The sequence below is a fragment of the Solanum lycopersicum genome, chromosome 4, assembly GCF_036512215.1.
Source record: "Solanum lycopersicum chromosome 4, SLM_r2.1".
Taxonomy (NCBI): domain Eukaryota; kingdom Viridiplantae; phylum Streptophyta; class Magnoliopsida; order Solanales; family Solanaceae; genus Solanum; species Solanum lycopersicum.
Genome location: NC_090803.1, coordinates 56,963,775 through 56,977,375, shown reverse-complemented (window position 1 = coordinate 56,977,375; position 13,601 = coordinate 56,963,775). Strand labels below are relative to the sequence as shown.

General features: G+C 31.8%; 1 protein-coding gene across 1 annotated transcript; it reads right to left on the bottom strand.

The window, feature by feature from the left end:
• Nucleotides 1-5,027: 5,027 nt before the first annotated feature.
• LOC101267516 (probable serine/threonine-protein kinase PBL8) lies at nucleotides 5,028-13,139 on the bottom strand. The gene is made up of 10 exons (XM_010321710.4): nucleotides 12,244-13,139; nucleotides 11,328-11,464; nucleotides 10,173-10,270; nucleotides 8,224-8,555; nucleotides 7,255-7,704; nucleotides 7,010-7,170; nucleotides 6,735-6,808; nucleotides 6,482-6,629; nucleotides 6,199-6,348; nucleotides 5,028-5,332 (listed from the first exon to the last, which is right to left on the bottom strand). Exons 1-10 carry the CDS (start codon nucleotides 12,449-12,451, stop codon nucleotides 5,243-5,245), a joined length of 1,848 nt encoding a protein of 615 aa, XP_010320012.1. The 5' UTR covers nucleotides 12,452-13,139; the 3' UTR covers nucleotides 5,028-5,242.
• Between the last annotated feature and the right edge of the window lie 462 nt (nucleotides 13,140-13,601).

Below are 13,601 nucleotides of genomic sequence, written 5' to 3'. Positions count from 1 at the left end.
TTTATAAATAAGAATTACACTTGTTATAACTTATATGTATAACTTGATCAGACATTTCAAACATAAGTTAGACAATAACCGTGCAATATTTGTATGAAAGTCTGCATCATCTTATCAATGACAATATGTTTCTTCTAAATTGAATAAATAAAAATCGATCTAAAGTGTCATGAATAAATAAAAATCTATCTTTTTGTAAAGTGTCATAAATAAATAAAAATCTATCTTTTTTTAAAGTGTCATGAATAAATAAAAATTGATTTTTTTAAAAGTGTCATGAATAAATAAAAATAAAGGGACTAAGTAGACATAGTTACCAAAAACAAGAAGATACCTTAATTTTGAATACAACTCAAGAATCTAATCATATACACAGTTTACAATATTATTTTTTTAAAAAATAAATAAATTTTTGGTCCCATGTACCATTTTATTATAAAAGGAATAAAGCCTGTTTGCAATATTGTTGAATAGTCTTTAAGTTTGTTTGTCTTTTTTTTCAAAAATAGAAAATTGTCATAATTTTTATTACGGAAAAGGGTTTAAAGTATCTTTAAAATATTGAAAATGGTATAAAATTATTCTCCATCCACCTATTGGCTCCAAAATGTCCTTCTCATCCAACTATTGACTCCAAAATACCTTTGTCATTCACCTCTGAGTTCAAAATTGACCACTTGCTTAATTGTTTTAAAATTAAACTGTTTAAATATTTTTTAAAAATATTTGGCGCTTAACTATTGATTATAATTTAATTTATTAATATAATTTATAAATCAACCCACTACCCAATCATTACTAACTAAACACCACTCAATTAATAAACCAATTATAATATCAAAATCGTCATAAGCCCCAATTAAATTTAGGTTGAGCCGCTCATTTAGAAGGACACTTTCAATAGGATATTATTTCAAGCTTTAATTAGAAATTTATGATTAAAGGTAAAGAAGTAGTACATTCCGAATTAATTCATGCACTTTTAAAATATAATTTTATAAATATTTATGATTTATTTTAAAACCTTAAACATATTATTTTAAGAAAAAATTATCTATGAAGTAACATCTCATAATTGAGACGAAAGAATAATTAAGATGAACATAGTCAGAGTTTTAAGTTTATCGGTAATTTTTATTAAGACACTTGAAGTTTTGAATGTATAATAATTTACTTCTATAGATATTTTCGCTTCAAATTTTTAAGTACACTCATTGGCAGTAGCTTTCTTGTTGTTGCATTAGTAATGTGATGAGTTTATTAATTTGTAGGGGTTTAATTAGTAACGGGTGGGTAGTGAATTGATTTATAAATTATACTAATAAGTTAAATTATAACAAATAATTGAGTGCCACGTATTAAAAAAATTTAGATGGTTTAAATTTAACACCGTTAAATAAGTGGCCAATTTTGAACCCAAATGTGAATGACAAGAGTGTTTTGGAACGAATAGGTGGGTGAAAAGGATGTTTTGGAGCCAACAGGTAGATGAAGAATAACTTTATACTATTTTCAATATTTCAAGGATATTTTAAGTGCTTTTCCATTTTTATTAAAACAGACTATTTTTAATTTTAAAGAAATACAATTTTTCAGAAATAATATTAATAGTTATGTAAAACTCTTCACTTTTATTTATTAAAATATTATACAAATTTACATACTACATAATTATACACATTAATTTTTCTAGACATGGATAGGGTTTACTCATATGGGGTGATCCTATCCAGATAATACCATATAACACTCATCCAATATTTGCTAGTTTTAACTAGTGATCGAGTTATAATTCTCACTAAAAGAGATTCCAAATATATATAAAAAATAATTTTAATTTATATATAAAAATATAGTAGGTTAGGAATCATATTCAGAATTTAATATAAAGTAATATTTAATTTATAGACATAATATAATTAATTCAAACTGAAATTTCAACTGATAAAACTTTTTTTTTAAAAGGCTTGTCTAAATCAAACTGCCACTTTTAAGGTGCCTTAGCACATATATAGGTTGTCTATTTTTAAGGGATTTTTTTCTTTCTTTTTCTTTTTAAGTATTTTTATAGGCTTGTTCCTCGTATATATAGTTTAATATCAAATTTTTGGCATTAAAAAAATACATATAATATGGTACAAGTAAGTTATATTAGAATTAGTTATACAAACAATGTGTGATGATAGCTTTAGATGTAATGATAATATTTACCAGACAACAACAATAGTTTTAAACGATTTGAAGTGTCTAAAACTAATTTCTTCTTTGGCATGAAATGTAGAAAAAAAAGATCAATTTTTCTCTTACAATTTGAATAAAAAAAAATGACATTTTCAGAAATCTTATATGAAAATAAAAATTTCTAGTAAATAGGCTATAAAACTAAAAATAATAATATCGTATTTGACAAAGATATGTAATATAATCATTCTTTATCTCAACGGAGAAGTAAGCATCGTGATTCTCCAAAATATTCTATCAAATATCATGATCTAAAAAATATTTCACAAACTTCTTTCCATGAAAACATGATTTTCTTCAAACTAATGAAACTCAGCATTCAATTTCAGGTCCATTTACTCAAGGATTGTGCTATAAAAGCTTTAAATAAAGTGATGAAAATTTATAGAAATTTTTCATTGGAGGCGTTTGGCCATAAAATTTAAGAGCCTAAGGTTAAATCGGTGAAATTATATATGTTTGTTTAGGAAATTTCGCAATCAAATTCAACTTTTAAATCATGATTTCAAATCTCAAATTTTCTTAAAAGTATATTCGAAATTTCAAATTATATTGATATGAAACCTGATCAATAAGTTTTAACATTTATAAAAAAGACCCATAAATTCAATTTTCATAATTAAGTAAATACTCATGTTGATATGAAGAGATTGTTTGTACCATTAATCATGTGGGGAAATTCTGTCAAGGAATAACTAGTTACTGCTATTTTATTGATTTATTGGAGACAATTAATCTTTGTAAAATAAGAATATTCAAAAATTTGTATTAAAATATCAACATGTAATCACAAATATTTCTTTATAAAAACAATACAAATATATATGATTTATTAATTTGGAGCCTTAGTGATGCCAATCCGTGTTGGAAAAAAATTAGAATTACTGATTTTAATAAATTTTGCAAAAACACAAAGTAATCAAAATTTACTGAACCAGTAAGATGTTAGGCTGTGGAGCCTGATTAATATTTGGTGTACTGTCATATATTAATGTTTACGCGGTTTTTAGGCTGTACTATTTATTCTCCATTTATTTTTTGTAACAAAAAGTATTCTGATTTATTAATATATATATATATATATATACACCCCATCGCCGTGGAGTTTACTCTCGGGGTGTTACCACGAAATATTGATTTTTCTCTTTCCCTCTCTAGATCTCTCATCTCTTTCTCTTGAAAGTTCTTGTGTTCTTCATTCATCAAGTGTGTGTGCGTGGATTCGATCCTAACATAAGAAAAATAAACAGAAATTTAATGCACAAAAAACTAAAATCTGTAAAACGTACCAGAATTTGAAAAAATGATTTCACTCACTAGCGTATAGATAACGAAAACTCTAGTGTCAGTGAATCACTCAACAGCAGTAAAGTACACGAAGAAAATTTTTTATGCAGAAGAAGAAGAAGAAAATCAAAAAATTCAGAAGGAAAATTCTAAAGAGAAAATGGTATTTATAGGCAAGAGGAACAGGTTCCGAAAGGTTGCAACCCCTTCAGAATCTACACGACCATTAATGAAAGTTTGCAACATTTCATATGGTACTAACTGTTCCTGAAAGTTGCAACATTTCAAATGGTACTGACTGTTCCTGAAAGTTGAAACCTTTCAGAACAGTCACTTCAAAAAATGATGGGAAATTTAAACAAAACATAATTTTTTAAAATCAAACGGGTCGTGCTCGGATCCGAGTCGAATCGGATTAATCAACTAAAAAATTGAAATATTTCGGTTAATTTCAACTAAATAACTGAAAACGTTTCTATTATCAACTAATTAATTGAAAATATTTTGGCAATTTAATTAATTAATTGAATAAATAATTAATTAAATAATTAAAAACAAACTTTGTCCAAAAAATAATCTCGACGGCGGCGCGTTGAGTCCCTCTTTCCAGCCCTTTTAACAATTAATAAGAGTGTTTCTATATTTAAATCTTTTGTTTTGTTTTCCACCACTAATGAGCCACAAATGTCTTTTCATTAAAGCATAATATGACTTTTCAAGTTCCCAACTTTTCAAGTTCCCAACTCTTCAAATTCTCAACCTTTGAAGTTTCTCTATTTCTCATCAATTTTTGCTACATACCCAACACATAAGATATTAAATATTATGATATCTTATTGTGAACTATGATTTGATCATTTGGTAAGACCATATAAAAATTTAAAAAGTTTTATTAGTTTTTCACAAATTATGGAGTTTTCATATTATTATTATTATTATTATATATATATAAAAAAAAAACTTAATAAATTCAAATTACATATTCAAATAAAATTTTAACTCTAACTCAACTTGACTTTGTATCAGTGATTTCAAATTAAATCATGTCCAAACGGACCTAAGTCGTAACTATATGATGAGTTTACATTCATTATGCAATTTGGCAAAACATAAACTTTATTTAGTCACTTATATTTATAAAAAGAAATTAAAATCTGATCCAACTCTTGAATGCACTTTATTTAGCTGATGGATTGACTTGGGGAAATTGCAAAATCTAGTCAACAACCATGTTTAGGGGTGTTACAATAGGTAATAAATGGAAGAGGATAACATAATTAAGCTTCAATGAACTTTTTTTCTTATACTTTTTTATGCCAAGTTTGACTGTGTATATAAGATGAAAAATGATCAAAATGGCTTGTAATTAAGTTATATTTGTACTTCTTAGGGAACACAAAAATAAATTACACCATAAAAAATGCAACAAATGAGATTCCAGTCAATTTCCCCAATACCTCAAACACAAGCGCGAAAAAGCAACAGGTAACAAATGAATATGACAATACAAAAATAATCAAATCCAAGAGACATAAAGTATATATAACATGAAGTTTATACTAGTTGAACTGTTGTGAAATATTACTTGGTTTTATAAAGTTAACATACCAAACAAAGCTTATACAGCTCTTTCCAATTTCCCTGGGCACAGAAATGTAAAACATACCAAGACAGTTGCAGCAATAAACTAAACATAACATGGCTCATCAGGTTTCTATTTACTAAAATGTGGAACAAATTGAGGTACAAACTGCTCCGCGATCTGGTGGAGATGGTCTAACTCCCCTTGAAGAAGACGCAAGACCTGCATTTATGTTTGCAACCGGTTAGTTCATCACTCTGAGTAAAATGACAAGGAAGATATGTTATCCATACTCAGTAAGCAAGATTTGTGTGGTTACATCAGGTTACTTTTCGTTACCAAAATTAAGTTGTTGTATGATTAGAGGATTTTACTGGCCATGACAAATGGCATGAACGTTAGTTCTTGGTTAAGTGTGTCACCAAGTCAATGTAATAGCTTGAAACCATCTACAGCTTGACGCTTTATGAGCAATAGGATCTTAGGCTGCACACTATCAAGAAGCAGAGAACGGAATGCAAATTGCTAGGAAGCAATAAAGATGAAAATTCGAGCTCCCTATCCTTCAAAACTAATTGACAATTCATCCTTCTTTAATGAAATTTGGGTAAAATACTCTTTGGTGATAAGAATCTATCTCTAGTTTTACATCATCAAATGACAGAAGACAATACTCAAACATACAAATGAAACAAAAATATCAATTAGAGGTTGGTTCAAATAAGATGATACTTCAAAGACTCAACCTCGTAGTAGAGAGCAAATCACAAAGCAAGAACAAGGTTTTCAACTCCAAATCAAGAAGGGATAGATTGGCTTCTGATTTCTGATGTTAAAATATATCACTACTGTGTTATGTACTACTGCTTCACAGTTATAACATTGACTGTATTTCAGTTGAAGATCATTTATCTTTAGTGTTGCGTAAGAGAAAATTATGAGGAGAATAAAGATGGACAGATACATGAAGCTTCAAAGCAAAAAGAAAAAGATCTTCGACATGGATTAATAGGCTGATGAGATATTCAGTGTTCTTCTATAAATGAGCAGTTAATCAACAAATAAACTTCATCAAGCACAAAATTAACCTCTCCCATTGAAGGCCGCAGCTCCGGGTCATTCTGCACACACAAGAATGCTGTTCTAGCCATGTGGTACACTTCAAATGTGTCATAGGAGTCGCCTATGCGGGGATCAATGAGCTCATGCAATGCAAGCCTTTCAATGAGTGGAATTGCCTGAAAATGACAAAGAGAGACTTCTGTTAAAATAGCACTGAATTTTTTAAAATGAGAGTTCACTAACTAGCTAGATCTTTGAAAGGAATCACATTTGGCTGCGATGACAACTAAAAAAGCCTAGTGAACATACCCATTGTCTAAGAGAATGATGACTGTCCTCTCTCATTGCATCTATGGCTTTGCGTCCAGACATTAGTTGTATAAGAACAATGCCAAATGCGTAGACATCTGTTCTAACAGACACAATGCCGTTCTCAGCATATTCAGGAGCAAGATATCTGCATGAAACAAGAGAAACTTTTGGTGAATCTCTGACTCAAAGATTTCATTTGTTGAGTATATAGCATTCTGTGTAGCCAATGAATAATAGGAATTGCTCACACCCCAATGTTCCAAGTATTCTTGTGTATATATTATCCTCATTTGTCTTCCATTTAGCCAGGCCAAAGTCACCTAGCTATGAGAAACAAAAACAAACAGTATCATCCATAGGAATGATAGAATTAATATTAGCTTCCCAATTTTTTTATTCAGGTCGCTGTCCAGCTTGGAGGATCAGAAACAAATGTGGTAACTCAAAAGTATCTGTGTTCATTCTATTTTGTCCAATAATTCTAACATTCTTTCTACGTGTTTGAATCAAAATGTGTTGATTTACCATGGGAACATAGTCATGAGTGAGAAGTATATTGCTTGGCCTCAGGTCACGATGAATAATTGGACCTCCACGGCATTCTTCATGCAGAAAACGCAAGCCCTTTGCAGTGCCAATGGCAATGGCATATCTACGGTGCCACTCAAGAATATTCTCGGTATTCTCTGTCAAGATATTAACCCAAATTAACTTTTTATCTTGAGCTTTATGTTGCTGGAGAAATGTTTGACTACATTAACTATACGTACCAAATAAGTGCCACTCAAGAGAGTTATTGCAGATGTATTCATAGACCAAGATGTTAACATTTTCCTTGCAGCAATAACCCAAAAGCATCACAATGTTTTTGTGACGTGCAAAGCTCAAAACATAAACTTCAGAATGAAACTCAGAAAATCCTTGTGTGCTTTCTTCTTTCCGCACCTTTGCAGCAATGACCTGACCGTCTTTTAACCGACCTTTGTATACATGACCATATCCACCTTCTCCAAGCAAGTTATCCTTTGAAAAATCATCTGTTGCAAGCTGTATTTCTGAGAAACTGAATCTCATTGAATCCTTGATGTATAGTTCTGTCTTTGCTCCACAAGCGATACAAAGAAATGGTGTATTAGAGGATCTCCATGATGTAGGTAGTCTTCGTTCTTTCTGGAAAACAGGAGGGATTGGATGCTTCATATCTCCTCTGGCAGTCCTATCTGTTCAAATCGTCAAACATTTAAGCAGGAAGTACAGGAAACTATTCCCTACTTTGTATCAAATCCCTTACAATTTAAAACTAGAGATTGTAACATCATTACAGATCTATAAATCTCAACTAGTTTTATGAACACCACAAGCAGACAAAGCCTGTTTTGGAATCATGGTAACTGTAAGGAAAGGTATTTCTAAGGAGTCGTCTTCTGATTTCTTCCTCACCTATGGTGTGAAGGAATCAGATCTACAAAAGGACCACATACATTCAGAAACCAGATGTTTCTTAAAATCTGAAAGAAGATATTGTCAATAATTGCTCTTCTGATCTCTCCTTACTATGTAGAATAGGATTCCAACCAGAAAAGGAGATCAACCCTCAAAGTTGGATGAAAATACACTTCCGTAACTTAAAAGTATCACACAGAAAGCAACAAAAATAACCCACCTAGTGTAATCCACAAGTGGGGACTAGGGAGGGAATAGCTGCATTTATTTTTAAGATTATCATCATGCTAGCTCACCTGATCTTTCTTGCATAGAATTGAAACTAAGATCTTCGTGTGAAGTGCTATGCTCCAGTTGATTATATACCACCTGTTCATTTTCTGGTATTTCAGAGCTTTCCACAAAACCTGAATAGTTGATTGAAACAACAGACTGCTCTGTGTTCTCTGCAGTTGGAGGGGGTGCCAAGGGTACTTGTTTGGACATAGAAAAGTATAACTTTTGCTCTATGTTGTCAGCATCAACTATGGAATAAGGTCTCACAACCTTGACGAATAAATTATCACCAATTAATGCAACTTTGCAAGGTATATGTTTAAGGTAATACGTCAAATCCCGCCTGAGGTGCCTGTAAGGGTTTAATCTTGTCAATATTAGAGAACAAAAAAATGTCAAATCGAATAAACATGGGGTCCTATCAGAAATGTAGAGTCGGATAAACATAAAATTGGTAAATAAAGTTGGACGCACATGATGATATATAATTAATTCAAGTGGCTTAATAAGATGGAGACTTCCTTGTAACAACTACAAAATGCTCATGGTTTTTCATGGATATAAAGTTTGAAGGAAATGATGATTTATCCAAGAGAGTCAATTGTCAATGATAAGATACAAACTTTCTAGTAATAAAAGCAAAAGACATGGTTTTTCTTGAGTCAAATAAGAGAAATCTTGCTAGACATTGTTCCAACTTTGATAAAATTATAGAGCTTTAGATATATGTGTTTCTGTTTGTATCAGACAGTTCAGAAGCCCAAAATTCGACATGGTAAACACCACTATGGAACAAACAAAGACTCCTTATACTGAGAAGAAGTGTATTGACTAAGCTCTAATTGATTGCGGCATGACCATATTGTACATGCACGCATATCATGGATTTGATGTAGTTTTTAAAAGTACAATAGCTTAAGTTTGCTGTTATCTTCGTGAAATCAAAATGTTTATGATCCCATCAGTGAGTTGAGGGACTAGTTTGATGGACTCTAAAAGTATCTCTCATGCTCCTTCCCTTTCAATAAAAATGCAAGCTTTAAGAAAGTATTTAAATTAACGACTTCCCTTTTCTCTTCTTCCAACGAAGCAAAATATCTTCCAATAGAAGCCTGATTCTCTAACCACAATAGGAAACAAAATATATTGCAATCACACAATATTAATCATCTATGCCTACATTAAACATAATATAGTATATATAGATTAAAATCCCCATTTTACATAAACTGAAATAGTCAGGACGTTGAAAAGGGATGGTGAATTTGTTTTTTTTTATTTACAAATCAGAATTATGACTAACAGGTAGAGACTTATCCATGCATTTGTAATGAGAAAAAAGTAGAGAGACAGGGTAAACGAAGGGGGAGCATCCTGTGACGAAAGCAATGTTGAAGAATAAAGAACTCTAAACAAGGGTCCATACAAATTCGCTGAAGATCCATTTGTATCCCTTAACTAGTGGAGGACCAAAATCAAACCCTACTTAACAAACAATCGAACAAAATGCAGTTGAAATAGTTACTTCAATGAAAATATCAGTTCTTAAAGGAAGATTTAAAAATCTTATCTGAGCAAGGATTTTCTGTTTGCATAATAATAATTAAGGTTCCAACTTTATGTTTTGGCGGATAGAAAAAGATATATTTATTTTTACTTAATCGGATGATAAAATGTTCTCCCGATGCATGGATAGATTCCTTTTCTATGGAGAAATCACATTGTTATGTTGTGATAAAAGATGGTAGCAACACTGAGACCAGAAACTCTTTGCTCTTTGCCATTTATTTCTTCATCTTGTTTAAAAGCCTATTAGAAAGTGGAGGTTTTTATGTAGCCATGGTTTACTAGTACATTTCGTCACTAATTTATTGTTGCCTCAAGTCTCAGTATAATTTAGCTCCCAAAGATAGAGACAATATGCTTACTACAGCAACAGGAATTACCATGGTCACATCAGAGAACATACCTATCTAACACAACACATGTTGTATTGATAGTTGTAACCTCTTGTACAACCACCTTCCTTACTGGAGTCCCAGCAGTAATTTTGACTTCAATGTCAACCTAAACACAATATATAATGACTTATAGTTAGAGAAAAATTAAAAGGGAGATAGAAATATATAAGAAATAAAGTGATTGCTTAAGAAATCAACATATTGAGATGAGATAGATAAAAAGGCGAGCAAAAGAATAGCTTGGGCATTCAATCAAAATGCCACTCCATCCGGGTGATAGACCCTTCACTTTCCTCCACGATGAATATAGTCTACTACTCTCTCTCTCTAGACTAGTTGGTTGAAAGTGCATGTTTTTCATAGTTTAGGTCATTCAAATGCTTCTTAGGTAAGAAGGCCATTCGAGGAAAATCCTGGAATTCCTAGATTTTCCGCCTGTATGGATAAAAATACAATCTACATAAACCTCAATTATATAGGGAAGACAGTATCCACCTAGTGCCAGTTAAAAAAAGGAAAACGGGAATTAAATGGAAGTGCAAAAGGAATGTTAATCATTGCTTCATCAACATATAAAGTGGAGTCAACATGAAACGAATAACAGTCCAGCTCTGATTCAGCCTGAAGGATCTATGAACCTTAAATCTCTTGTGATATATATTGAAGTAACTGAAATAAAGGAATGCATGGTAGCAGAAATAGAAAGATGTTCATCCCATATACAATTTAAGAATATAAAAAAAGGAAGTTGTCAAGAAGAAACCAGAACATCTATTTATCGTAGCCCCCCATCCTGATTAAATAAGAAAATATTTAAAAAGCAGTTTCTAAACCAAGTCCGAATACTAAAGGGAGTTGTAATGTCTATTCCTATTATGAACATTTGAAAATTACTTTTTCAAACGCAAACCTGTCCTGCATCAGATCGTTGCTATCATATTGATTTGAACAAACTCAAATTTACTGTATTGAAGCACATCAGATCCAACCCACAAGCCCCCAGTCCCCAGAAAAGTAAACTTGCTACACCAGTGGGTCATAAAAATTTCCAGGATTTCATACGTATGACTTCTGTGGATACTTCCAGCCACATTTCTAAGATATATCAATCAATAGTTGCTTCCAGTATAGAACTATTATGAGGATCAAGTGTATAATATTACCCCTTCACCTTCACAATCTTGGGCACTTTGCATGAGCATGTTCACATATGCATCAATCTTCTTTGTTACTTCTTTTTCGATCTCACGTTTATGAGTTCCAAACATGGACAGTGGCTCTGCTTCCATTTGATAACCCACTGTGCACAAAAATGGTTAGGAAACCATACTGTAGGCATGTATAATACTAGACAAGATAAGTAGTCAGCTAAAGGTAGTGGTCAATCACACCTCTAACCGTTCAGCTAATACAGGAAATACCACAGTTCCACATTTACCATAAAACGGCATAATATGTAGAAATCACATATTCTTTGTACACACTTCAACAACCACAGGAAAGCAGAAAGCGCCACTACTGAAGTTATAAACTGTCAAGAACCAGAATATGGCTCCTTAGAAAGTGACCTTTTATCACAACTTAGCCGTAAAAGAAAAAAACAATCCTTGATGACTAAAACCATTCTACTTTAACCCATTAATTATCAAAAGGGAAAGTTAATCTGGTTAATGGGAATGGTGAAAACTGAAAGCCGATGTAACGCTTTAATATAATGACTTCAAAAGTTTGAGTTGAGCCTTAAGTTGGATCATATTGTTCGGAGGACTCATCATCATCATCATCATCATCATCTGTAGAGTTATGAAATACCAAAGGAATAGAAAACTATAACCTTACTAATCAAGTAAAATTTGTCAAATACAACCCTCTAATCATGGATTCAAAGGTAGCTACAATTAGTGATATTTTCCTCTTCAACATAAGAAAATGATGTGACAGCTATAAGAGTTACTGTCACAAAATTTAGTCAAAGATGACTAAAACGTTGGATCGCCATCCAACACGAGCACTAAAAGTAACAATCATCAAATAGAAAAAATGAGACAATTGCATAAAAAAGTGAGGCAAGAAACTCACTAGGATGAAGATATTTATGCAAAACCCCAAGCACAATGATGGTATCGCCCGCATGAAGTATGTTACCCTGTGATCTGATCTCCTCAATAATGCGCTTGATTTCCTGCTCAGGGTGATCCCTGGTTGCATCTAAAGCTATAACAATACGACCCGTTATGAGACTATCAACATCTGTATGACTAGAATTGTTACCCATAGATGATGCCATTTCTTGCAATCCAAATTTCCCACCCAATTATTGTTTACCTTTTTTTGACAATTCAAAAGTACACTCAATTGATGAAGCTCAAGCACATATAAAGGACTTGAAGCTGCAGGTAAAATAATCAAATTTTGTGCCAATAAGAAATTTGTTTGATAATGAAACTTTGTAATTTTTATTTCTGTAGGAATGATTGGAGTTGAGTAAATTGTTAGTTTCAACACCCAAAAAGAGTGATTGAGGGGAATAATTAGAGTATATTCTGAAGGGATATTCTTGAATATTTTTCTGGCGGGAAATGGTACGGCCGGCCATGGCGGAGCAAAGAAGAAGAAATTGTGCGAAAAATAGCAACAAGACAAGGAAATGGCTGGGCATTTCTTGTATCACCTATTCACCAACATTTTTCATTTTCATCTGAAACTCCGATGAAACTAATCAATATTTGTATATCACCTTCTACTTCACAGTTCATAAACTTCAAATTCAAAACTCATAAATTTTAAATCTCAAATCCAGGACATCAGATTGTTTAATTTTGATCTTATATAATATTTTGGAAGAACTGATACACATACTTCAACTTAATTAAATTGGTTATTGGAAGAAGTACACTTCCCTATTGAATTCTATTCACCATCTTCTATCTTTTCATCCACCATAGCTGAATAACTTGAGCTTCTCCGCTTAGCTCCTGTATCGTGAATCACAGTCTTTTTAGGTAAAATTGCAACATGAAATCTAGCTAAAGCGGAAAGAATTTAGAAATGTATACACTTGTAATCAGAACCACTGTCATGAAGTAATTTTTCAACTCTTTTAGTAGAATTTTTCCTAATATCAAGAGTTCATCTATAGCCAAAAAAGCAATGTTCAAACATTATATAGTTTTCCAGCTTCCAAGTCACCTCTATTGTTGAGTACCCTTATATTTTTCATTTGATGAAATATTCAATAGAATTTATTCTTATTTTTTGTAGTCACTTATTTGCTCCGAATACTTTTAATTTCTGTGGAAGATTGATTGCCGAGAGATAAGATAGATGGGAAACTGAAAAAAAAAACTGAAGCAAATTTGATGAAGAACTGAAAGTCACTAATTTCTACCCAAAATTAAGGGTAACTATTCCATTTTATGCATGTCTGCTGTGTGAAA

What these genes read in the sequence shown, in the direction of transcription:
- LOC101267516 (XM_010321710.4), bottom strand. Translation starts at nt 12,451, where the DNA reads ATGGCATCATCTATGGGTAACAATTCTAGTCATACAGATGTTGATAGT. An exon ending in ACATGTGTTGTGTTAGATAG is followed by an intron (nt 8,556 to 10,172) that starts GTATGTTCTCTG and finishes AAACCCTTACAG; the next exon opens with GCACCTCAGGCGGGATTTGA. An exon ending in CTCATGACTATGTTCCCATG is followed by an intron (nt 6,809 to 7,009) that starts GTAAATCAACAC and finishes TGTTTCTCATAG; the next exon opens with CTAGGTGACTTTGGCCTGGC.